The 26,479-nt window shown below is 35.1% G+C and overlaps 1 protein-coding gene across 5 annotated transcripts in view; it reads left to right on the top strand.

Annotated features, from left to right (window-relative positions):
* Positions 1 to 26,479, top strand: part of NOL4 (nucleolar protein 4) — a 428,511-nt gene that overhangs the window by 73,382 nt on the left and 328,650 nt on the right. For 2 of the 5 annotated variants that reach the window (XM_042911018.1, XM_042911016.1), the window contains exons 1-2: positions 21,062 to 21,140; positions 22,146 to 22,186. Coding sequence is in view for 3 of the 5 variants with exons in the window: in XM_042911019.1 (XP_042766953.1) it covers positions 20,991 to 21,140; positions 22,124 to 22,186 (213 nt within the window). In the remaining 2 variants the exon portion in view is untranslated. Of the gene's footprint in view, positions 1 to 20,990; positions 21,141 to 22,123; positions 22,187 to 26,479 lie in introns of those variants that run through there. The other 3 variants (XM_042911014.1, XM_042911013.1, XM_042911019.1) reach the window with 2 other exon arrangements.

Below are 26,479 nucleotides of genomic sequence, written 5' to 3'. Positions count from 1 at the left end.
ATCTTTGAGGTGAACCAGGTTAGTGATTGGGATGGGCATGGAGATACTGGTGGGTGCTGAAACTTACATTTCTTGAGTTGAGTGATTCTCACATGGGTACGTGGGTGTAAATTTAGCAGTCTGTACATTTATGATATGTGCATTTTGACTCTTACATTCCAATAAAAATATTTATTTTTAAAAAAGCTTTCATTAACTACCATATTAAGTCACTCTCTCCAGATGGGCATTCAAACCTCCCCCAACTGGATTTTACACCTGCTTTTCAGGTCATTTCCTTATTACATCTTGGCACATGTCCTGTATTTCTGTCAGGTCTCACTAGTAAATGAGGCAGAGGTTTCCACTTTTTCATATTCATTGCTTTTTTTTTTTCTTTTTAAAAATAGGACCCTCTGAATTTCAGCTGGACACCTGACTGCCTTTGACCAATTTACTGACTACATTTTCTAGCTTTCTTTGCCTCTAGGGGTGGTCCAATGATTAAGTGTGGACCAATGCTGCATGAGCAGACTTGATGAATGCAGTTTGTTTCTTGTGTTTTCTCTTTCGCTTTTGCTTCTGGCTGAGAACTAGCAAGGTCTAGAAAATGCTAGGCAGTCACATGTTTCTGATAGCAAGACTACTGCACTTGCCAGCCCGCTGAACTATTAGGTGGGAGGGAAATGCATTTCTATTTTTTTAAGCTACAGTATTTTGAGATCACTTTATTATAATATAGTCTCTGTTAGCACACCTAATCTTCTATAAGCATTGTGATTCATATTGCCTCTGCATTTAGTGAGGCTAGTTTATCCAGAGATGCCCTGACCCTAGGATTCTTCTACTGAAAGGGCCTCCAGGCTGTACCATATTCATTGTTTTTCTGTGGCAATGCATTACATTTCCTGTATATGTGACCATGGAGAATGAATTCATTTATCTGAGCCTCATATTCCTCACCTGTGAAATGAGAGTTGTAGATGATTATTATGAAGATTAAAACATATGATATATGTGAAGTGTTTAGCACAGTTTGGGACACATATTAGGCACTCAACAAATATAAGCTTCTTTTCACATCATAGCTTTAATATACATCAGGACACTATAGAATTAGCATAGCCATAGCATCAAAGATCAATGTAGTTTGGGGGTAGATATCCAAGTTAAGGGTATTTTAAAAACTAGCTCAACTTGCTTTATGATTCCAGGCCTTCTAGGAATTTTTGATTATGTCATAAATACTGGAAGTTGTGCAACGTGAACATAAGTATACCTTATAAGTAAGCATTTCTGCTCTTAAGTTATATGTCCAAAATAAATAAACACATGGGTATATTAAAAATATGAAAAAAATATTCACAGAAACATTATTTTTAATAACCAAATGGAAATAAATCACTTGTGTCCTAGATATAGGAGCAAAATTAATTCTTAATTTTGGCCTTTATCTTTTAACTGTTCCATGCTTCTCTTTCCTCTTAAATCTTGGGGGTAATAATTCCTTACTATTGACTTCTTAAGGATCTGACTTATCTATTAAAAAGTGCTTTGGGGAAAATTGCTACAAAATCTCTAATGTTACAAATAAATTATGCTTGTAATCTTAGTATTTCCTTTCCAGAATCGCCCAGCAATTTTCTTGAATCTCAAGTACTTCCTTTAAGTTCCCTTGATAAAGGTGGTAAATGCTTTTGGTTTTTGTTTCAAAGTTCATTCTTGAATGACAATTTACTTGATTATACAATTCTACATTAATATGTATTTCCCCTTAGAGCCATGAAACTATTATTCTACTGTCTTCTGAGTTTGTGATTATTGAGAAGTTTGCAGTCAGACAAATAGCTGGTCTTTAAGAGTAATAACATGTTTTATCTTTGTGGCCACTTGTTAATATGGTCAGTCTGTGGATATCAGCAGTTTAACTGAGATGTATTCAACAGTGGATTTTTAAAATATGAAATTATCCTGCTCAGAGTTCATTGTATTTCTTAAATCTGAATAGCTCTATCTAAATAGCTCTATCAATTTTTCTCCATTGTTTCCCCAAAGGTGAGACATTTTTTTCTCAATAAAGAGACAAATTAAAGTAAGACAAGTCACTTCGTCATCCCTGTTTTCAAATGGGCAGATTTTTCCTATTCCATTTTTTTTTTGCTACATGCGTTGACCTTTTTTTGAGGGTCTTGTTTTTATGTGGAGGTTTCTGTCTCAAGTACTGTGCCCCCCCCCCCCCCGCTCACGGGACCCTAGAAATTTGCCTTACTCTAAGAACTGTGTATTTTTTATTTCTTTATTTAATTACTTATTTTGTAAACTCTTTTACTTTAACTCCAGTTAGTTAACATAAAGTGTTATGTTAGTTTCATTAGTTATATTAGTTTCAGGTGTACAATATAGTAATTTGGTATTTCATACACCACCCAGGTGTATGAAACAACACTAAGTGCTGTTCTTATTTAATAAACAAATCACCTATTTATTCCATTCCCCTACCCACCTCCCCTCTGTAACCATCTGATTGTTCTCTAATAGTTAAGAGTCTGTTTTGTGATTTGTCTCTCTTTTTTTCATTTGTTCATTTATTTTGTTTCTTAAAATTTTTTTAACGTTTATTTATTTTTGAGACAGAGAGAGACAGAGCATGAATGGGGGGGGGGTCAGAGAGAGAGGGAGACACAGAATCGGAAGCAGGCTCCAGGCTCTGAGCTGTCAGCACAGAGCCCGACGCGGGGCTCGAACTCACGGACTGTGAGATCATGACCTGAGCCGAAGTCGGATGCTTAACCGACCAAGCCACCCAGGCGCCCCCATTTATTTTGTTTCTTAAATGACACATGAGTGAAATCATGTGGTGTTTGTCTTTTCTGACTGGCTTATTTCTCTTAGTGTTATACTTTGTAGCTCCATTCATGTTGATGTGAATGGCAAGATTTTATTCTTTTTTATGGCTGAATAATATTCCATTACACACACACACACACACACACACACACACACACACACCCCACATCTTCTTTATACATCTATCGATGGACACTTGGTCTGTTTCCATAATTTAGTACTGTAAGTAATGTAGCAGTAAACAGAGCGGTGGGTGTGTCCTTAAATTAGTGTTTTTGCCTCTATGGGTAAATAGTAGTGCAAATATTTAGGGTAGTTATATACTTAAGTTTTTTAGAAACCTCCATACTATTTTCCACAGTGGCTGCACCATTTGGCATTCCAAGAGCTGTGGATTTTACACTGTGGTTACTATTAATCCTTTCTAGTTATTTTATGGTAAAAAGTCTTTCTTTTTTAAAAGAATATTAATAGAAGTGAATGTTTTATATCCTTGGAAATTTTCTTTATTTTTCAATATGAACTGTTTTAAAATATGAAGAAGTATTTTTTAGAAATACATCTAATTAAAAGAGATGTAATCGATTTTGTTATATTTTAATTTTTGTGAATTTTCAGTTGATTTTTTTAATTGACCAAGGGTATTTTGCAAAAAATTCCTTGAGCTGGTTTTTGGTCCACTTAAATATCTTTCCACAGTGGTTACACAAAGAAGCAATGCTTTCCTTCTCAAAACCAGTCCATGGCCTTTTCTTTTAAATAGACTTTGTTTTGGGGGCACCTGGGTGGCTGAGTCGGTTGAGAGCCCGACTTCGGCTTAGGTCATGCTCTCACAGTTCGTGGGTTCAAGCCCCTCATGGGGCTCTGTGCTGACAGCTCAGAGCCTGGAGCCTGCTTCCGATTCTGTGTCTCCCTCTCTCTCTGCCCCTCCCCTGCTTGTGCTCTCTCTCTCTCTCTCTCTCTCTCAAAAATAAATAAGTATTTAAAAAAAAATTAAATAGACTTTGTTTTTAAGGTCAATTTTAGGTTTGTTTTATTGAGCAAAAACTACAGAGATTTCCCATATATGCCCTGCCCTTCCACATGTATAAGCCTCCCCCCTTATCAAAATCCCACACCAGACTGGTGTATTTGTTACAATCAGTAAACCTGTGCTGCCATACCATTATCATCAAAAGCCCATAATTTTACATTAAGATTCATTCTTTGTATACATTCTGTGGGTTTTGAAAAATGTGTAATGACACATATTTACCAGTACAATATTATAAATAATAGTTTGCTCTGAAAATTTTATGTGTTTCACCTATTCATCCTTCCTTTCCTCCCTCCCTTCTTACCCCTGGCGACTGATCTTCATGACGGCAGCTGTCTCCATAATTTTGCCTTTTCTAGAATATTCATATATCTGGAATCATACAGTGTGTGCCCTTTTCAGATTGTCTTATTTCACTTAGTGATATGCATTTACATTTCTTCCATGTCTTTTCATGGCTTGATAGCTCATTTCATTTAGCACAGGTTGTACCACAATTTATTTTCCATTCACCTACTGAAGGATATCTTGGTTGCTACTAAGTTGTGGCAATTCTGAATAAAGCTGCTATCAACTTCCGTGTGCAGGTTTTTGTAGCCGAAAGTTTTCAACGCCTTTGGATAAATACCAAGGAGCACAAGTGCTGGATCATATGGTAAGAGAATGTTTAGTTTTGTTAATAAACTGCCAAACCGTCTTCCTAAGTTGCTGTACCATTTTGCATTCCTGCCAGCAGTGAATGAGAACTTCTGTTGTTCCACATCCTTGCCAGCATTTGGAGTCGTCAGCGTACTGAAGTTATGCCACTCTAATAAGCGTGTAGTGGTATCTTCTAATTTTAACTTGCATTTTCCTAATGGCATATGATACAGAACATTTTTTCATATGCTTGCTTTCTGTCTGTACATCTTCCATGATGAAGCATTTGTTCAGATATTTCGCCCATTTTTAAATCAGGTTATGCATTTTCTTATTGTTGGAATTTCAGAGTTCTTTGTGTATTTTGGATAACAATATTTTACCAGATCTGCCTTTTGCCAATATTTTCTTCCCATCTGTGATTTGCCTCATCAGTCTCTTGACAATGTCTCTCAGGGAGCAGAGGTTTTAATTTTAATGAAGTCCAGCTTGCCAGTTATTTCTTTCATCCATAGTACCTTTGGTGTTGTGTGGAAAAATCATTACCATGCCTAAGGTCATCTAGATTTCTTACTGTATTATCTACTAGGAGTTTTATTGTTTTGAGTTTTACATTTAGGTCTGTGATCCATTTTGAGTTAATTTTTGTGAAGAGTGTATGGTCTCTGTCTGGATTAATTTTTTTTTTTCTTTTGCATGTGCCTATCTAGTTACTCCAGCACTATTTGTTAAAAGGACTCTTCTTTATTGTATTGCCTTTGCTCCTTTTTAAAAATTTCTTTTTATTAAAAAAAAAATTTAATGTTTATTTATTTTTGAGAGACAGAGAGAGACAGCATGAGCGGGAGAGGACAGAGAAAGAGAGGGAGACCCAGAATATGAAGCAGGCTCCAGGCTCTGAGCTGTCAGCACAGAGCCCCAGGCGGGGCTCAAACTCATGAGCCGTGAGATCATGACCTGAGCCTAAGTGGGACGCTGAACCGACCGAGCCACCCAGCCTTTGCTCCTTTGTCAAAGATCAGTTGACTATATTTATATGGGTCTGTTTCTGCACTTCATCTTCTGTTTCATTGATCTGTTTGCCTTTTCTTTAGCCAATGTGACACTGTGTTGATTACTCTAGCTTTATATTTAGTGTTGAAGTTGGATGGTGTTAGTCTTTGACTGTTCTTCATTAGTATTGTGTTGGCTCTTCTTGGTGCTTTTTAGTCCCCCTTTTTTTTAGGAACCATACCCAAAATCCATCTCTTTATCTAAAAGGCTTACTCAGATATTTGAAGGACACAGATTATAATAGAGTTGAGTGCTTATTAAATTCCATGCATACTTCAAGTAATCCTCAAATCAAACCAATTGGATAAGTGCTATAATTATCTTCATGTTATAGATGAGGACACCAAGTCCCAGAGAAATATAAGGGAATTGCCGAAGGAAACTTAGGAAGTAAATGGAATATGGTAGTTTGCCTCAAAGAGGCATAACTCACCACTTACCAATACTGATAGCATGAGCCAACTGTTTGGCAAAGAGATTCTACAAATATCCTGGCTAGAGAGACACAAGCTATACCCTAATTGAATGTTTACTGATCAAGTATTATATACCAAAGACTACTGTAGGTATTACAATTTCAAAATAATTATCAAAAATAATTATCACCAAGCATCTTCTGTGGGTTCATTGTGCAAAGTAAGGATCTTATAGTGATGAGATCATTTAAAATACAACATAGTAGCTATTTTTATAATAGTGCCAAACTAGAATCAACCTAAATGCCCATCAACTGGAAAATGGGCAAAATATGGCTTAGCCATGCAGAAATATTATTCAGTAATAAAAAGAAGGGACTAGTGATATAAACAAAAACATGAATAAATCTCTAGATTATTATCCTAAATTCAAGACATGAGACATGAACAAGTACACAAATACGCATCTGTCATCTCAGATGACTTATATAAACATTTGGAACAGGCAAATAGTAACCTCTGGTGATTGAAATCAACGGTGAAGAGGTTGACAAAGAGTATGAAACGTCTATCTAGTGGAATGGAAATGTTTGTTGTTTGATGCATTTGCCTAAACTGGCTGAACAGTATACTTAAGATCTGAGCATTTCACTGTATGTAAATTATAAAAAAGAAAAAATGAACAAAAATAGCATATTAAATGCTAAAAACAGGAATGAACAGAGGGATATAGAAGCACAGGGGAATTAGTAGGTAACTTAGATTTAAGGGGTCAAAGAAAGCTTCCTGGAAGACTGGACATGTGAGTTGGGTTTTGAAGGGTAGACAAGAGCTTCCCAGTTGAAGAAAGACATTCTAGGGAGAAAGCAGAAAATGTTAATCTATTCACATCTTAATTTATTCATTTTTCTGCTCAAAATTATAGTGCATTTATTCTCTGCTCGGTACAATTTTAGGTCCTTGGAAAAAGACAAATTCACTCTTTGCCCATAGAAAGCTTAGATTCTAATGGAGAAGTCATATCATGAGTTTTACAGAATTTTCAGGGTAAGTTGAGAAGGTTAATGTGATTAGAGTGTGTTGGAATGACAGGATATAGGGAAGTAGTGGTAAATAAATTGGGGCCAAATTAAGAAGACTTAAGTGTATAATAAGTTAAGGAGTTTGAGCTTTGTTTCATAGGCATGAGAGTCAAGTAGAAATTTATAAATCATAAGTTGGCGTAGTTATAATTTTTTTAATTTTTTAATTTTTTATTTTTTTGATGTGGTTATAATTTTTAAATAAAGATTATTTTAGCAATTTGAGGACACATTGGAATAGTAAGAAATTAATGGAAAAATGATAAAAAGAATACTGTTTCCATAATCTAAGCCAGCGTTGGCAGAAGCTCAGTACATATGCCATCTCAGACTTTTGAGCCCGTGGTAGACAATACTAACCTAATCCATAAAAGCACTCTTTTCACCAAGCCAAAATGAGGCATTTACATACTGGTAGCCAGTGTCAAAAATATATTTGGCACATGTAATGAAACCTATTTGTAATTCCTGGTTTAGGCTCCCAAAATCATTTCCTGGGCTAGTAAATAAGGAATCCAGTAGAAACAGGGACAAGAGTGGATTGGAGAGCCAGTACAGAAGTAAAATTATCTGATTACTAGATGAGAGAAAGATTCAGAATTTTAGATTGTGAATCTAGGTAACAATACCATTAAGCAAAGTGATCATTATCATAATGATAGAGTAACACATAACATAGAATGTGTTTGGATTCTTGGGGAAGAATGATACCAAAGTTTTGACAAAGATCTCACACATCTCACTAGCTAAGTGTTCACGTTGACTTTTCAGTGGAACTCTATTGTAGGTCTTCTGATCAAGTTAGAAGTGAAGAATCTTTCTCTCCAGGCTCTAATTCCTTTCCTTGTAATTAGGTAAAAAATTCTTACTTTGTGTCCATATGTACCTAACTCAATTACTATTCTTGGAATTTTCCTAAAACTAAGTCTTTCTCTCTTTATTCTGGGATTATGACTCACAAGATTGGCTTCTTAACTGTAAAGGCTTTACATTATTTTTTGTTGTCCTGTTAGCATCTCCTTACAAATAAACTCATGCATTATATAGGCCATTGGCCATGGGCACCATACATCTTTGATCGATTAATTGTTTAAATCAAGTTTGTAATGAGTATTAGAATCTCTAAAACTCATTTTTATTTGCCTTGCTCTGGTTGTTAGTACTAAAGGAATAAAAGGGATTTAGCAGTGTTAGGTAATGAATAGGTCTGCTAGTGAAGGAAAAATGCAAGAAAGTACTGTTGTGCTTCCCACCTTCAACCAAGTACTGAATTATCCATAGTGATGACCAAAAAAGGTAGTGCAAATGATTCAGTCTTTGGATGAACCCTAAATTTATCTTGAACACATTGGTTTTCAAGGGGAGAAAATTAGTTTTTTTTACCTTTTTGCTCAAATGCTGCATAAATCATTAATGAGGTTAGTGCAGTGAAATAATCGAAAGCCAGGAAATAGGCAACCTAAATAATAACTGGTTAATCAGTACTTCAGAATCACAAGTTCTTTATATTTCCAGGGCAACAGCGGTCTGGGTCAGGGAAGTGGTGAAAAGTCACTACTGTAAGAGAGTGTCTGACGAGTAAAGTTCACTTTGCCAGCATCTGAACATATGGCAAATCAGTGTTTTTCCAGACTTCTTTGTGCTGGCAGGGATTGGCCTCCTAGTAACTTGGATTTCTGTTTGTGCCAAAGAGAGGATGAATATTCTCCATAAATAATTGTAATTATCTTCTCATTGAAGCAACATAAACTTGGAATTCAGTACTGTTTTCTTGAATAGATCATCAATTTTGGAAAGAAGTGGAATTAAATTTTCTGTTTTTACAAATGAATTGCTGGTACAAAAATTAATAAATTTTGTATAGGTTTGCCTTTCCCAAAAACATATTTTTCGGTTGAAGTACTTTAGGTTGAAATACTACATTTTTCTCTTTATGCTGCTTTTATTCTGCAGTGGTTCCCCCCCCCCCCCCCACACACAAATACTGTCCATTTAAAATTCTACAAGTTACCTTGTCTCCTTTTTAAAAATACAGTTAGTAACTTAAACACTTTAGAAGATGTTAAAGATTAAACACTTTAGAAGATGTTAAAGAATGCTGCAACCTAAAAGTTCTTAATTTGGGTTATAAACATTTTACTTAAAATTAGAGTGCATTTCTTCAGTAATTGATAAAATCAAAGTTTTGTGGGGTTTTTTGTTTTGTTTTGTGTGTGTGTGTGTTTTGTTTTGTTTTTTTGTTTTTTGGGTTTGTTTTTTTTTTGTTTTTTGTTTTTGTTTTTTTTGGCTGAAGGTGTCTTACAAAGTATTTACTCTACCAGATATTTGTTTTTAAATATATGAGTGAACTGAAGAAGAAGAGGTGAGGGCCAAATAGCAGGATCTTCCCCTAAGGTTAAAAAAGGGAGGTTAGGGCTGCAGATGACCACTTTGAAAATTAGCACTTTGTGCTGGAATGAGAGTGGAAATGTATATTTCATGTCTCTTTCCTATCAATAGGGGATGACTGCTTGAGCCCCCAGCCCTGGATTTGTATCCTAGCACAACCTAGTGATTGGAGAAAGTTACTTATATTCCCCATGCCAGCTTTCCTGTATGTAAATTGGGAACAGTAACTGAGCCTGCCCCAGAGAGTTGTTACAAGGGTGAAGGACCTTGCTTACACCTTGCACCATATCAGCGGGGACTGCCTGAGCACAGGGACAGCTTCATGCACAGCAGCAGCTGTTGCTATCACTCGTTCCACTCCCACCTCCCATGCTGTCCTCAGCCTTGTAGTTCTTATTTCATCTACCAGTTTTACTCTTTCATTTTACTCTTTATTTTTCCCTTTTCTGGGGGGGGGGGGGTCTCATTCATTTCTCTCCTTCGTAAATTCATTCATTGATTTCTTCAATTCACCGTCACATTTAGTCCCCAGGAATGGCTGAATTTTTCCTTCCCAAAATTTCTCTCACCTGCCCCTTCCCTTCCCCTCTTGTTACAATCGCTCTTATTTAATCTGGATATGCTGTACACGTTACTGTTATAGTAGTTGCTTTAAAGCACTGGTCTGATTTTGTGATTCTCATGTTGAAAACCATTGTAATGGTTTCTCACTACATCTTCAATAACGTATTAACTGAACTGACATCCATGACCACATCGGGTCTACCCCATAATTCTGCTTCATTCTTTTTTTTGTTTGTTTGCTTCAAATGTTTATTTATTTATTTTGAGAGAGAGAGAGCAAGCAGGGGCGAGGCAGGGAGAAAAAAAGAGAATCTCACGCAGGCTCCGCAATGACAGCATTGACCCCAGTGAGGGGCTCAAATGACCACAAACTGTGAGATCATGACCTGAGCCGAAATCAGGGTCAGTCCCTTAACTGACTGAGCCACCCAGGCGCCCCATGTTTCATTCGTATCTGTAACTAACTCCTCTCCTGATTTCTCAACCTTTACTGCATATTAGAATCCCTGAAGATGTTAAAAACTCCCTTGCCCAAGTGCACCCATGATCTATTAAATCACATTCTCTGGAGAAAAGACCTAGGTATCAGAAATTCAAAGTTCACCAGGAGATTTCAATGTGCAGCCAAGATTGGGAACCAGTTTTAGAGCATGTTGGATTTATCATGCTCTACTTGTTACAGTCTCTTTTGACCTACTCATCTAAACTAATGGTAGACTGCAAGCTCCTTCAGGAAGGGAAACAGCTTATGAGTTTTTCTTTGGAATTAGCTAAAGTAATCTATCACAGTATCTTGCACATAGTAGAGGTAATTTCTTAAAAAAAAAATAAAAAGTTTCTTTATCTTGAAAGAAAGATGGAGCATGAGCAGGGGAGGGGCAGAGAGAGAGAGAGAGAGAGAGAGACTGAGAGAGAGGGAGAGAGAGGGAGAGAGAGAGGATCCCAAGCAGGCTCTTGCAACTTCAGCATTAATGCAGAACCCAAGGTGGGGCTTGGACCCACCAACCATGAGATCATGACCTGAGCCAAAACCAAGAGTCTGATGCTCAACTGACTGAGCCACCCGGGCAACCCAGTAGAAGTAATTTCTTAAGCCTTGCCAACACTTTATACTTACTCATACTGCCCCACTCCTGGGCTTTCTGATTGCATCCGCCCTGCAGAATTATATTCCAAGGGAGCACCCTTAGGTAGTTACAGCAAGTTACGCCAAATTTGGGTCCCTTTCCATATTCATAGACTGAATCCTCCTCTTCTTCCATTCCCCCATTGCTTTATCTCAGCATAGGACAACAGACTTGCCAATGGAAAATGAACTTATCCAGTCAACTGAGTAGAGTAGGAGCACAAGGGTACCTTTCAGTTTAGGTAACACTTTGAAAAGTATTGGCAAAATTTCAATTTTTTGCAGATGGTCTCTATAAATTTTTGAGTTTAGGACTCTTGAATATTGAGTGTTGGAACCCTTTTTTTCTTTATTATGTTGTTTTATTTGTTGTTTATAAATTGACAGAGCTTCATACTGCTTTTATTTGAAAATATTTCACTAAAATTGCCATCCCATCAACTTTATCATGATAATTTTGTCATTTAAGATAGCTGTTTGATAACAACTGGACTGAAGAAGGACAGGTGAGATCACTATTTTCACTCACTGATTCCTAAACAGTAAATGTGTTATATTGGCCTTAGTTTGAATTGTGTAATATAATTATGCCAGTAGATGTTTTATTTGATATATCAAAAATTTGACTTTCAAATATTTTTCTTTAATGGAGCAGAAAATTCTCACAAATTATCTGAATATACTTGAGTGACATATTAGTGTCAATGTCTATGTGTATCTTACCAGAGCTTAATATTGGTGCAAGCAGATATACCCCTCTGTGGAGAATGGGAGTCAGGAAGGATTGCAGGAGAGAGATCCCTGAATGGTTGTGTTCCCATCAGTTCTTGTTTAGCTTCATAATGTAATTGGAAATGAGGAATTTCAAAAGAAGTTGAATTTGAAACTTAGGAATAGTGTATTCTAAATAGCTCCTGTAAGGCCAAGAAAAGACATGAAAATCTTTTACGATAGTCTTTTAACATAATGGCATATTGATTTCACTATAATCATGTTAGTATCTCTAAACTTTGTGTCTCTCATTTACCAAATTCACGTTTGCCTTAAATTTTTTTGTGTATGTATGTTATCTGACTGATGGGCTGTTAGTAAGCTAGCAGGAAGTGAAGTAAGGGTGATTCATTTTTGAGCTTAACTATTATCTTCCTTCAATAGCATTTTAGTGTGTTAATATAATACAATTAGGACATTGAATAAACCATAATTTTTTGAGCACAGACTTGCCATCACACATTCCATTTACAAATCTGATTAGTTTTGCTATCATGTTAACTTTAACATAAAATTTTTCCAATAGTACCTATGTTTTATAGCACCCTCAAGTGTTATGTTAGATTAGTTAGTTTTTTGAATTCTTGTTATCTAAGGCTTTTTATGTCAATGGTTGACTACAGGAACTGCGCTATAAAATATTCACTTAATTCGTTAAATATGTCACTCATCTTGAATGACATAAAAACAGTGGTATCCTGGGGCTAGTTTGTACTAATTTAAGAGAGCTAATTGTTACATTTTCAGAAATTTTATAAGCCATTTGTGAAACAGCCATTATTAAACATTAAGGGATATGAACTTAGTAAGCTATTTACTCTGAGAGGTGGTAGAAACTCAAAATGTATCACTGCCTAGTTATGTTATTATTATTCATACTTTTGTTTTTTAAAGCTTATTTATTTTTGGTTTGAGAGAGAGACAGCACGAGTGGGGGAGTGGGCCGAGAGAGAGGGAGAGAGAGAATCCCAAGCAGGCTCTGTGACGCCAGCATGGAGCCCGATGCGGGACTTGAACTCATGACACTGTGAGACCATGACCTGAGCTGAAATCAAGAGTCAGACACCTAACTGACTGAGCCACCCAGGCTCCCTATTATTCATATTCTTGAGGTAGCTTTTCTGGTCTATTATGTGGTATTTTCACCAGACTGCTATGCTGTCGTGCATCTCTTCCTAACTCTGGGCTCGGTGACTTCACACTGGTATCTTGAAATATTCTTCGGTGGAAGTACTTACGCCACGGAAATCAGCAAGTACCACACATCAGGGCTGGATTTATTGTTCTGCTTATGGCCATAGTGCTGAAGCTGAAAGAAGTCTCAGTTTAATAAAATTTATACAAGGGAGAAATGATACAACAGTAAAGTACATCCCATGTTAAATTACAAAAGAACTTATTAGGAAGAAGTCTGCAATGAAATTCCGTTTGACATTATCATGGTTTGAATAAAATAGCCTGGTTTTGCTGACCAAGAATTGAACACAAGTCAATGAAAGCATTCTGTGAGAATTAGTTGTCTATATGTAATTTACAGTAAAAAGTATTACGTATTTTGCTATTATTTATAAGTTGTATGCTACACATCCTTATGTTATTAAAATTTATAAAAACCTTGTGTATGGGGCGCCTGGGTGGCTCATTCGGTTTAGCATCCGACTTTGACTCAGGTCATGATCTCATGGTATGGAGTTCGAGCCCCACGTCGGGCTCTGTGCTGACAGCTCAGAGCCTGGAGCCTGCTTCGGATTCTGTGTCTCCCTCTCTCTGACCCTCACCTGTTCATGCTTTGTCTCTCTCTGTCTCAAAAATAAATAAACATTAAAAAAATTAAAAAAAAAAAAACCTTGTGTATACCAACACACTGCTATAAGCCTTGGTGATTTAGCCATTTCCATTTTCACTCTACATTTATGGGTGTGCAGACTGTTAGAATTGTATTGTATGAACTCCTTTTTTGATGTTTTGCCTCTTTGAAATTAAGGGTTTTTTTTAATGTTTATTTATTTTTGAGAGGGAGACAGAGCGTGAGAGGTGGAGGGGCAGAGAGAAGGAGTCACACAACCCGAAGCAGGCTCCAGGCTCTGAGCTGTTAGCACAGAGCCTGACGTGGGGCTTGAACTCACGGACTGTGAGATCATGACCTGAGCTGAAGTGGGACGCTTAACCGACTGAGCCACCCAGGCGCCCCTGGCCTCTTTGAAATTAAAATCTGTGTTGTTGCAAATGGTAATAGACAGTATTACGTTAAGTGAAATAAGTCAGATTGAGACGGACAAATGCCATGTAATATCATTCATGTGCAATGTATAAAACAAAAGAAATGAATAAACAAACAAAAAGCAGAATCACCCCTATAAATATGGAGAAAAAACTGGTGGTTGCCAAAGGGAAAGGGGTTGGAGAGATGAGCAAAATGGATGGGGACGAGTTGGGGCAGATACACGTTTCCGGTTATAGAATGGATAAGTTACGGGAATAAAAGGCACAGCATAGGGAATATAGTCAGTGATAGTGGAATAGTGTTGTATGGTGACAGATGGTAGCTACATTTGTGGTGAGCACAGTGTAATGTAGAGTATTTGAATCACCGTGTTGTCCACCTGAAACTAATGTAATATTGTGTGTCAACCATACTCAAAAATTTTTTTAAAATTTAAAAATGCATATTTAAAATACAATAAAATAAAACAAAAAAGAAATTAAAATTCAAAGCTATTGGAGACTGCGTATTTCAAGTGTTTTTGAGGCATAACACACACCGTGTAATTCATCCACGTAAAGTACACAATTTAATGTTTTAGTATATTCACAGGATATAAAACCATCACCACCATCATCTAATTTTAGAACATTTTGTCCCTACTAAAGTCCCTTCTTTGTAACCATTAGCAGTCAGTCCCCATACACTCCTCTTCCTAGTTCAAAGCATCCAATAATCTGCTTCACATCTGTAAATGTGCCTTTTCTGGACACTTCTTATAAAACGAATCAAGTAATAGGTGTCTTTTGTTGTGTCTGGCTTCTTTAATTTAGCTTTATATCTTCAAATTTCATCCATGGCATAGCATGGATCAATACTTTATCCCTTTTTATGTCAGAATAATATTTCTTAGAATGCTTATACCACATTTTGTTTATATATTCAGTTCAGAGGCATTTTATTATCTCTATTTTTTTGCTGTAATGGATATGCTGCTGGATTTTGTACACTTTATTTTCTGTGGGCCTATGTTTTAATTTCTCTTGAATATATGTGTGTACTTAGGGCTTTTTCAGTCATCTGGTAAATCTGTTAAATTTTCAAGTTCCTGTCAGACTTTCCAAAGCACCTGCATCACTTTGCATTTCCACCAGCAATGCATGAGAGTTCCAAGTTCTCCATATCTTTGCCTATACTTATGTTTGATTATAGCAATCCTAGTCAATGTGAAGTAGTATCTCATTGAAATTTTTATTTATGTTTCCCTGATTACTAATTCTGTCGATCATTTCTTCTTGTGCTTACTTGCCATTGGAACATCTTCTTTGGGGAAATGTTTATTCAAAATCTTTACAATTTTTTTTGTTTTAGGTATACAACATAATGATTATGGTGTAGATATATAATGATTATATGATTACAATGATTATATGTAATGAGACATATATCAAAATGATCACCACAATAGGTCTGGTTAATATCCACCGCCACCCATAGTTACAACTCTTTTTTTATGATAGGAACTTTTAAGATCTTAGCAATTTCAAAAATGTAATACAATATTATTATCTATAGTAACCATGCAATATATTATATCCCCAGGATTTATTTATTTTATAGCTAGAAGTTTATACCTTCAAAATTTTGACCATCTTTACCCATTTAATCCACATCCTACTTCCTGACCCTGGTAACCACCAGTCTGTTCTTTGTATCTATGAGTTTGGTTTTTTGTTTGTTTGCTTGTTTTTTTACATTCCATATGTAAGTTAAATCATATGGTATTTGTCTTTGTCTTATTTCTCTTAGCACAGTATCCTCAAGAACCATCCATGTTGTTGCAAATAGCAAGATTTCCCTTTTTTTTTTTTTGTGGCTGAAAAATATTCTATGTGTGTGTGTGTGTATAATACCACAATTATGTGGTAGCACAAAATGTGGCTTATATACATATGACCACATTTTCTTTATCCATTTGTCCATCAACAGATAGATACTTAGGTTGCTTTCATGACTATTTTCTCCCAACATTCATAGCTATTGTAATGAAAATGAGGGTGCATGTATCTTTTTGAGTTAGTGTTTTTGTTACCTTTGGATAAACCCAAAACTGGAATTGCTGGATCATATGGTAGTTCTATTTTGAACTTTTTGAGGAATATCCATACCATAGTGTTTTTCATAGTTCTGCACCAGTTTACATTCCCGCCAGCAGAGTGCAAGAGATCACTGTTCTCCACATCCTCACCAACATTTGTTATTTCTTGTCCTTTTGATAGTAGTTATTCAAACGTGTATGAAGTGATATCTCATTGTGGTTTTGATTTGCATTTACTTGATGGTTAGTGATGTTGAGTACCTTTTCATGTACCTGTTGTCTGTTTGGGTGTCTTTGGAAATGATGATTCAGGTCCTTTACCTATTTCTGTAATTGGAATGTTTGTATTTTTAGCTATTGAGTTGAACGTGTCCTTTATATATTTTGGCTATTAACCCCTTATCGGATATATGATTTTCAAACATGTTCTCCCAGTTCTGTGGGTTGTTACTTCACTTTTTTGATGGTACCATATTCAGCATAAATTTTTTTTAAAATTTTAATACAGTTCAATTAATTTTTCTTTTGTTGCTTTTACTTTTGATTTTATAACTTGGATGACTTTGCCTTACCTAAGTTTAAAAACGTTTATTTCTCTGTATGGTTTATTTTTTAAAGAATTTTAAGTTTTAGCTTCTACATTTAGGTCTATGGTTCATTTTGACTTAATTTTTATGTATGGTGTGAGGTCGGGATTCCATGTCATTCTTTTGCATGTGGGTATCCAGTTGTTCCAGTACCATTTGTTGAAAAGACTATTTTTTCCCTGCTGCATTGTTTTGACACTCCTATTTAAAATGAATTGAAAATGAGTGTAAGGGTTTATTTCTGGAATCTCAATTCTGTCCCATTGATCTATATATCTATTCTCATGCCCAGTACCATGTTGTCTATTATGTAAGATTTATAGTAAGTTTGAAGTCAAGAAGTGTGAGACTTCCAAATTTCTTCTTTTCAAATATTATTTTGGCTATTCTAAGTAACTTGCATTTATATATAAACTTTGACTTGTCAATTTCTGCAAAAAACTAGCCAGAATTTTTAAATGGGGATTCTATTACCATCTTAACAATATCAAGCCTCTGCTCTGTGAGCATAGGCTATTTTTCCATTTATTTGGGTCATTAGAAGTTTTTATAACAATGTTTTGTATCTTTCAATGTATGAGGCTTGCACTTTTTTTTTAACTTTTTGTCTAAATTTATGTCTTGTATTCTAATTTTTAGATGCCATTGTAAATGAAATGATTTTCCAAATTCATTTTTGGGTTTTTTATTGCTAATGAACAGAAATGCAATTGATTTTTATATATTACTTGTGAACCTCAAATTTGCTGAACTCACTTATTAATTCTAACAGTTATTTGGTGGATTCCACAGAGTTTCCTATATACCAGATCATGTCATATACAAATAGAGATAGTTTTTTCTTCCTTCTTTTCAATCTAGGTGAACTTTCTTTCTTTCCTTCCTTCCTTCCTTCCTTCCTTCCTTCCTCCTTTCCTTTTCCTTTTTATTTCTTTTTCTCTTTCCCTTTCCCTTTTTCTTTCCCTTTTTCTTTCCCTTTTTCTTTTTCTTTTTGTTTTCCTTTTCCTTTTCCTTTTCCTTTATTTTGCCTAATTGTACCTCCAGTAAAATATTAAATAGCAGTGGCTAGAGCAGACATTCTTGTTTTGCTCCTATTCATAGTGGGAAAGCATTCAATCTTTCATTGTTAAATATTGGTCATGGGATTTTTATAGATGCCCTTTATCATGAGAAAATTTCTTTCTAGTTTATTAAGAGTTTTTCTCAGGAAAGTATGTTGGTTTTTGTCAAATGCTTTTTCTGCATCTATTGAAGTGATCGTATGCTTTTTGTCCATTATTCTTTAATATAGTGTATTACATTAATTAATTTGGGGGGGCACCTGGATGGCTCAGTCAGTTAAACATCTGAATGTTGATTTAGGCTCAGATCATGATCTCGGCTCAGGTCATGATCTCGCAGTTCATGAGATGGAGCCCTGTGTTGGACTCTGTGCTGACAGCACAGAGCCTGCTTGGGATTCACTCTCTCTCCCTCTTTCTCTGCCCCTCCCCAGCTCCCACATGCACACCCTCTCAGAATAAATGTATAAACTTTAATTAATTTTTATATGTTAAACCAATCTTGCGTACCTGGGATTGTCCTACTTGGTTATGGCAATTTTGAGTTTTAATGAGTGTGGGTGTAAATTGAACTTCATCACAATTGCAAGCAGACCCATATGACAGAAGGATAATAGGTGATGTCCCTTCCCCAATGCATGTGATTTCAATATTATCTTGATTAACACTGATTTCTTGAAAGTATACTAACTGTTAACCACTGATGGTGAAGCATTTCCTATATATGTTCCCATAGCGCAATTTATACCTTCTGTACTCTAATTCTGTACTCTAATTCATACAACCTGTAGTTATATGATAGCCACCTAAAAATTTCAAGTCTTAATCCCTGAATTTTGTAAATGTTACCTTGTTTAGAAAAAGAGTCTTCATAGATGCAATTAAGTTAAGGATAGCGAGTGAAGAGGTTACCCTGGATTATCTGGTTAGACCTAAATGCCTTCAGATAAAATGAGTCATTAAGAGAAAGAGACACACGAAGGAGAGACACATCAAAAAGAAGAAGGCAATGTGACATGGCCTCAAGGCATGGAATGCTAGCAGCCACAAGACTGGAAGAGACCAAGAATGGATTCTCCTGTAGAACTGCCCGAGGGGGTGCAGCTCTGCCACCATCTTTGAATTTGGACATCTGGCCTCCAGGCCTATGAGGAAATAAATTCTCTTGTTTTAAGCCTCCTATTTGTACTAACTTATTACCAAAGTCACAGGAAATCAGTATACACCTCTAACAATTATTTGATATTTTTTTCCTGTACTAGACTGTGAACTCCACAAAGACCTTGATCATCTGTCTCATACACATTGGTAATTTTAGTGCCTAGTAGAAGGCTTGGCGATGTATTTGGTCTTTCTGGGATAATTGTTGAAGGCGCGAGTAAGTAGGCTGTGATTCCTACGTCGCTCATATTTTATTAACTGTATACAGTCACTATGTTTCTGATTATCCAGCAAAGGAAACGAGAGGAAACTGTAAGTTTTATGAGTTGGAGAAAAGACAAAATTTTATGTGTGTTTTTGCTGGTGGGAAGAGCTAAAATTTGGATATCTAGCCTAGGAACAGTGGATGTTCTCTGAGGAGTGGGTGTAGGTTGGAGTGATTGGGGGATGGGCATCTGAAATGGTGCTTCCCAGGCACTGTACTCTAAGCTACCTCAGTTTTTCGGGGTAGTTACGGCCATGCTTCATGCAGTTTCTCTGTACTTTCACTACATATGCTGGTCTTGTATCACAAGACAATAAGGGATTATCCATGAGACCCAGTATAGAAGAAAAGATGGCTTAAGATGTTAAAGGAGATAAGTGAGAAAGATATAAACCTAGTGAGGAATCACCTGCATTCTAGGTAACTGTGGAGGAGTGCTTCAAATTTAACAGATTGTGAAATACACAATCCACATATATTTGAATATATATGTATTTGAATATATATGTAGTTATTTAAATATATACGTATAGTTATTTAAATATACCATTTGACTCATTGACTGCATAATAATTTAGCTCAGATTAATCATTCTCTTATGCTGTATACCAACATTAATGCCTACATCATGTTATTTCAGATTATGCCTCGGGGTCCACGTAAGAACATTGCGTGTGTATGCACGTGTGTGCATGTCTGTGTTTGCAAATAGAAAACGCTTTCATATAAGATTAAATGTCTTTCTTGTCTAATTCCTAATTTCTTATTCTTTTCTTATGAATTTCTTACTTCTTATCATTTATGGGAGCTTTTTGCTACACTTTGTACCACCATGGCTTTTACCCTGTGTGAATTCCCACTCACATCAAATTGTGTTTCTTCCAAGAAGCTATCTCAGCCGGAGGTGATACCTTTATTCTTTCAACTCCTATAGTATGTTGTTTACATTTTTATCCCAATCATTAAAATGACAAGAGCTGCTATTTGTCAAGTGTTCACTATATGCCAACCAATTGGGTCACATCCTTTTCCTTTGTTACTTCATTTGATTACAATTCTGTGAAGCGGCCTCTATTATCTCTGTTTTCCAATTGAGAAAACTGAAATTTGAGAAGAGTGAAATTTAGGGGAATTTCAGTGATTTGCACAAAACATCCAATTTCTGAGTGGAGGGTCCAAAGTTCACACCTAGACTATCTCTAGAGCTTCCATTTTTAACTTGAACACTTAGTGCCCCTTAGTCTAATCTTAAATTATATGGTGTTTAAGGTTAGGGATTTCATATTATTTCTTTTATTTCTCTAATAACAGCTTCCAGTACCCAGCAACTCAATAAAATTGATTGGATGAATGAATCAATATTTAGAATGAAATTATTGTAATAAAAATTACTAAGCCTTAAAATATGTTTTAGAATAATTTAAGAATGTTATGCTGATGGCAACAAATAAGTCATTATAAAACTTAAAAGATGTTATTTATGGGTAAGCATGATCACTATGCCAGATATCTTTTTTCATATTTCTTAAAGTTCTATATGTGAATGTGTGAAATTATGCAATATTCACTCACAAGTTTTTAAAGTTTCCTATCAGATGATTTGGCTCAGTTTATCAAAATGTTTTTGTTTAATTACCTCTTTGTGGTGAATATATATTTCTTTATTAATTTTGTGTATTTTATTTATTTATTTATTTTTTGGTTTTGTTTCCAGGATGGTGTAGGGGTAGATGAGAAGCTGTCTTTGCGGCGGGTAGCTGTGGTTGAAGATTTCTTTGACATTATCTATTCGATGCATGTGGAAACAGGGCCAAATGGAGAACAAATTCGGAAACATGCTGGACAAAAGAGAACTTACAAAGCAGTAAGTTAAAAAAAACCAAAAAACACAGAAAATAGAAAGGCATGCATTTTGGAATTTGATATTATGTATGTTTGTTGAAAATGGTTTAAATATTTATAAATAGTCTATCTTTAATATAAATTAGACCATATCATGGTCACACCCAACATGTAAACTATTATTATTACTGATTCTGTTTTGGTCGTATATTCACTAAGTCTGTTGCATATAATTTAAATCTGTCTCTAGCACTCTCATTTTGTTTTCTTTAAATATACATAAAATGTGGTAGTCCCAGTCAAATGCCCACAAATGGAAAGATATATTTGTGTTACATATTCAATACATAATATATATTCAGATCATAAATATATGATATATGGACTGGGTCATATGAACTTTTGTACTACCACTATAGTCTTAACATTCCTTCCTTTCAAATCATATTGTGTATTATAAGTATTTCCATTTAATACTTATATTCACATGGATAAGAAAATTTGATGTACTTTTCTTGTGTCACCTTATATTAAATACATTTGTCCTGAAGAATATGCATTTCTTAATTTTCCAGAGTAGAGGATTAAAATATATGTGTTGTTTTCATAGATCCAATGCCCTTGAACATTTTAAAATGAAAATAGAGAATTATGTATATCGTAAATTATGTGGAAAATAGATTTAATTAATTGTTAGATATTGAAATATTTTCAAAATGGAGTTATATATTATTTCTAAAGTTTCTAATTATATATACAGTTTGACCTAGACATTTTAATCTAGCTTTTATTTAATCAAACATTTTATGAAATCATCTTATAGATATTTCATCCTTTCTGGGAAAATTGAACAGTAAATTATTCTTTTCCAATATGAGCAAAGTATACATCAGAAGTGTTTTATCAGCAATCAAAAATAATATCCTTTTTTAGAATTCTTATTGAACTTTGCTTTTGGCTACCTTTTTATTGACTGTTTTCAGCTATATTGATACACAATATCAGTCTGGATCCATTTTTTTTTCAGATACAGAAAAATGTGTGAAATGCTCAAAGTTTCAAATACAGGTACATATGTTTGAAAATTAGCTACTGAGCATAAGAAATAGCTTCTTTTCCATAACTATTTTTTGCTATATTTCCAGGGTCATATTGAATCTTTGTAGTTGCATAATAACCCCTAATACATGTTGTATTTATCTCTCCTTCTCTATGGTTTTGTTTCTTGGCTGTTTCCAAATTGCATGGTTTGTGGGCAGGCACTATTGTAAGTTTCCTTACATAATTCTGCCACATAAACTTTCTTTTGACTTACATATCCTAGGAGACATTCTTATCATGACTAATGACAATGGCCTAGCTTCTTAAAATATTTTTATGTAGACTAATATTACTGAACATACTCATTTTGCTTGTCTCCTAAGCCAGGGTTTTATCTTTGGATATTGGATATTAACAGGAAAAAATATACATCGATCTACTAATATCACTAACTGTGTACCCTTAAGATAATGCATTTTCATGAAATAGCTACCTGAACTTGATAGAACTTCGTACGGTAGGAATGCATAAGTTCAGTTGTGAAATGGAAACAAACGTGTCAACAAAAAAGTGGCTTCATTGTCAGTAGTAGTGTGGCAGCCAAATCTGTTTAGGTGCCAAAAGCAATTTAATATGATTTAATCTTTGAAGTGTATTTATTAGACACCTTTAATTGAAACGGAAACATGATGTAGACCCAACTCTCACCGTTTTCTTAGATGAAATGTAGGGAATGTGATCCCTTGCCATGATTCTTGCTAGACACTTCCAATAAATTGGTAAACATGTTTCCAACATGTATTATTTTGCATTAACATTATGAAGATATTGTATGCATTTTGGGGTGGAAATACCAACTTTGGACATATAAGTAGCACTGAAACATCATCCATTCCCTCTTGAGAACATCCTATTTGAAGATCCTTTCCCAAGTTTATTTTTAATTTCCACATCTAAGATATTTTCACCCTTCACTAATATCATGAAGATTCTTCTCGGCATAATCTTTTACCTCCTGCTTTCTCTTAACTGAATCCTAATTAGGAAAGATTTCCATTTTATAGAGTAATAATACATCATAGAACAAAAAGAACCACTGCAATGCCAGCAAAACAGTGCATATCACTCTATAATAAATTAAGTCTAATGTTAAAATTTAATATAAATGTTCAACTAACAGGGCATAAAACTAAATGCAATTTGAAATGGAATGGTTTAGTGGTACTAGGGCCCTACACTGTTGGGTCAGTGTTTAATTCTCAAGACTAATGCTAGAATTGGCTAGTCATTGGTAGAATTAGCTAGATATCAATTGCAATTACAATGGTTCCCATTAAGTTTAAGATTTTTTTCTACTTCTAACACATTAGTCATAGCGCATGCATGATTATGTTTATTGACCTTTTTTCTCCCTTTTGCTACATGGCCAAGAAATCATACTTATACAACTAATCATTAAAGCGTTTCATATTGTTTTAATAATATTATCAATAGATTTAGTGATCATTTTATTTACTTTGCCTTTTTTGCAAATCTTTCTATGTTTTCACTCTGCAGGAAATGGTGGTCCTTTAATATTGGATTAACTTTTGAATGCTATTTGTTTTTATCTATCTGCGGTATTGTCATTCCTTGAAATATCTAGGCATTATACAACTTAACTGTTATCACAATCTGACCTGATTATAGATAAAATTGGAGGGTATGTGTCCTACTCATGAGCTCTTTTTAAAAATCCACATAAAATGACACATTTTAGGAATATGTAAAGGCTATCATAATTATTTTGTTCAGTCATTGGGGAATTCTAGTGTCTTTTAGGTCTTTGCTTTTTTTCTGCATTTTTCCTTGCATATATGTGAACTATTACTGCTGCATTAAATGTATTTCCTTCCTTATATTTGACGATAGTCAACTCTTGATTATCTGTATTAACAGAATGGAGAGGAGGAATGGCTCATTTAAATATCACTTACATTTGAATTGAAGATAAATCTTATTACTGAAAATTGAATGTTAAGTGTGCTTAGTAATTTGGAAGTTTACTCCAAAATTAATGACGTAACATTATAAGAAATAATTGTGAGATGTCTAGTCTTCTAGTACTTAGTTCTTCCCAACTTCTGCCCGCACTTTACCTTTGGAAATATGTCGCTCTTCTTCAGTTATCTTTTGTCACTTGTGTTTTTTCAATGTTTTTTTTTTTTTTTTTTTTTATTTTTTATTTTTGGGACAGAGAGAGACAGAGCATGAACGGGGGAGGGGCAGAGAGAGAGGGAGACACAGAATCGGAAACAGGCTCCAGGCTCCGAGCCATCAGCCCAGAGCCTGACGCGGGGCTCGAACTCACGGACCGCGAGATCGTGACCTGGCTGAAGTCGGACGCTTAACCGACTGCGCCACCCAGGCGCCCCTGTCACTTGTGTTTTATCACAGGCTAAGCACAGCTGCCCTTCCAGTAATATTTCTTACGTTAGGGTCCAATTAAAGGGTTAAATTTCAAACTCTTTCTTCTACATGTAAAATAGGAGGAACTGGTAGAAATCTGGGAACTAAGGGGAAAAGTTGGTGTTTTCAACAGAGAGAACAGTCTGCATATAAATGTGTACACACACACACACACACGCACACACACACAACTTGTAGTGTGATACAGTAAACCTACATGTATTATTCACATACATAGCTGCCAATAATTACATTCATTTAATTCAGAGTGGAGAACATATGCTGTAGCTAAAAAAAAAATAGGCTAGAAGCCAGACAAACTCAGTTTCAGATTTCAAATCTAGCACTTCCTATCTGTATCAGTTTTGGCAAATTATTTACTTTTTTTTCTCCTCCTGTTTCAAGGGCGGTAACAATATGCATGGTGTGGTGAAATAAATCAGTTCATATGTGTAAAGTGCTTGGTACATGGTAAAGTTTGGAATAATATTATTTGTCCTTTATCCAATCACTACTCATGTTCCAGGTAGAAGAATAAGCAGGACGATTCCCATAGATCTGTCATTGCCTTAGTTACAATTAATAATCATATTATTATTAATATATTCATAATCATAATATTATTAATATGGCCAGGGTTTCCATGTTCAAGAGGTCTCCTGCTTCATGGAAGTTTATGAGAATTCCATTCTTTTTATTTGCTCTTTCCAAAGTTTGAGTCTGTTAAGTTACTTTCAGATTAATTTTTTGAAAAAAATTTAAAACTGGCTCTCTTTAAGGAGTGTGTTTTCAATATGAATTGAACATCCATTTCTAGGGATGTACTATAGAAAAATAATGTATCGTGCAGAATGTATTGTGCATTCCTACTCTGAGAATTAAAAAGGTACATCTTTATTCTGTGAGACCTAGAATACTTAACCTTAGCTTCAATTAGCATAATTTTTGTTCTGTTCTTTTTATAAATACCTATTGGTTTGGTGTTTCCACTTCTGAATAGGACATTTTAACTTGCACCAGTTTCTCACGATATGTATGTAAAATTTTCTAGAATTCTTGTCAACTTATGAGACTAATGAGAAAAATCTGTAGCCAATCTGGTGTGAAAAAATAATACTACACTAAAATTTAAGAGTTCTAAACAATTAATTTAACCACTTTTTGGCTTAGGCTACAGTTTACTCAGATACGAAATGAGGGGGCTACATTTCAGGTATTTTCAAAATCAAAGAATAACTCCAGTGTTAATGGTGTGTATGGGGCCGTCACTGTGCTGGAGACATAAGAGATAGTAACCAAAGTGAGTAAATTGGTTTGCACCAGAAATGTTCAAACATAGGGAATGTATCCTGCTGTTACAAAGGCAGATTGGCTGATAAGCATAGAATAGAGATAAAATATTCCTGCTCCACTCTGATCCAGAAAATTCTTCTATAAATAATCATAATGATGATGATAAGAGCAATAATGAAAAGGATCTGTAGTCATTGGACTTCATATTTCCAGGAATTTAAAATAGTAATCAAAGGAGAAAGTCCATAAAATATTATCAGTGTCAGCAAATCTTCACTGCACTCCATTTTTGTTAAAAATTTTGCAGTAATCTGAATCATGTGACGAATGAGCAGCTCCTTAGTTATTATGGGATTTTAAGCTGCTGCACCACACATACGGCTATACCCCAATTGCATTTATTCTTGTCTAGAACGTGATGACTTTGCTATATATCCCTTTTGTTTATTTATGGTTTTTCTTCTGTATCTTTATTGTGAACATGAATGATCGTGTGAAGACCAGTGTTACCTGTCTTACGGTCCTATAGTCTGAGACAGCGTTTAATAGGATTTGCTCAATCTTACTATTGAAATAGGG

The sequence above is a fragment of the Panthera leo genome, chromosome D3, assembly GCF_018350215.1.
Source record: "Panthera leo isolate Ple1 chromosome D3, P.leo_Ple1_pat1.1, whole genome shotgun sequence".
Classification (NCBI taxonomy): domain Eukaryota; kingdom Metazoa; phylum Chordata; class Mammalia; order Carnivora; family Felidae; genus Panthera; species Panthera leo.
Note: the sequence above shows the minus strand (reverse complement) of the source record. Positions and strands in the feature narration are given on the sequence as shown.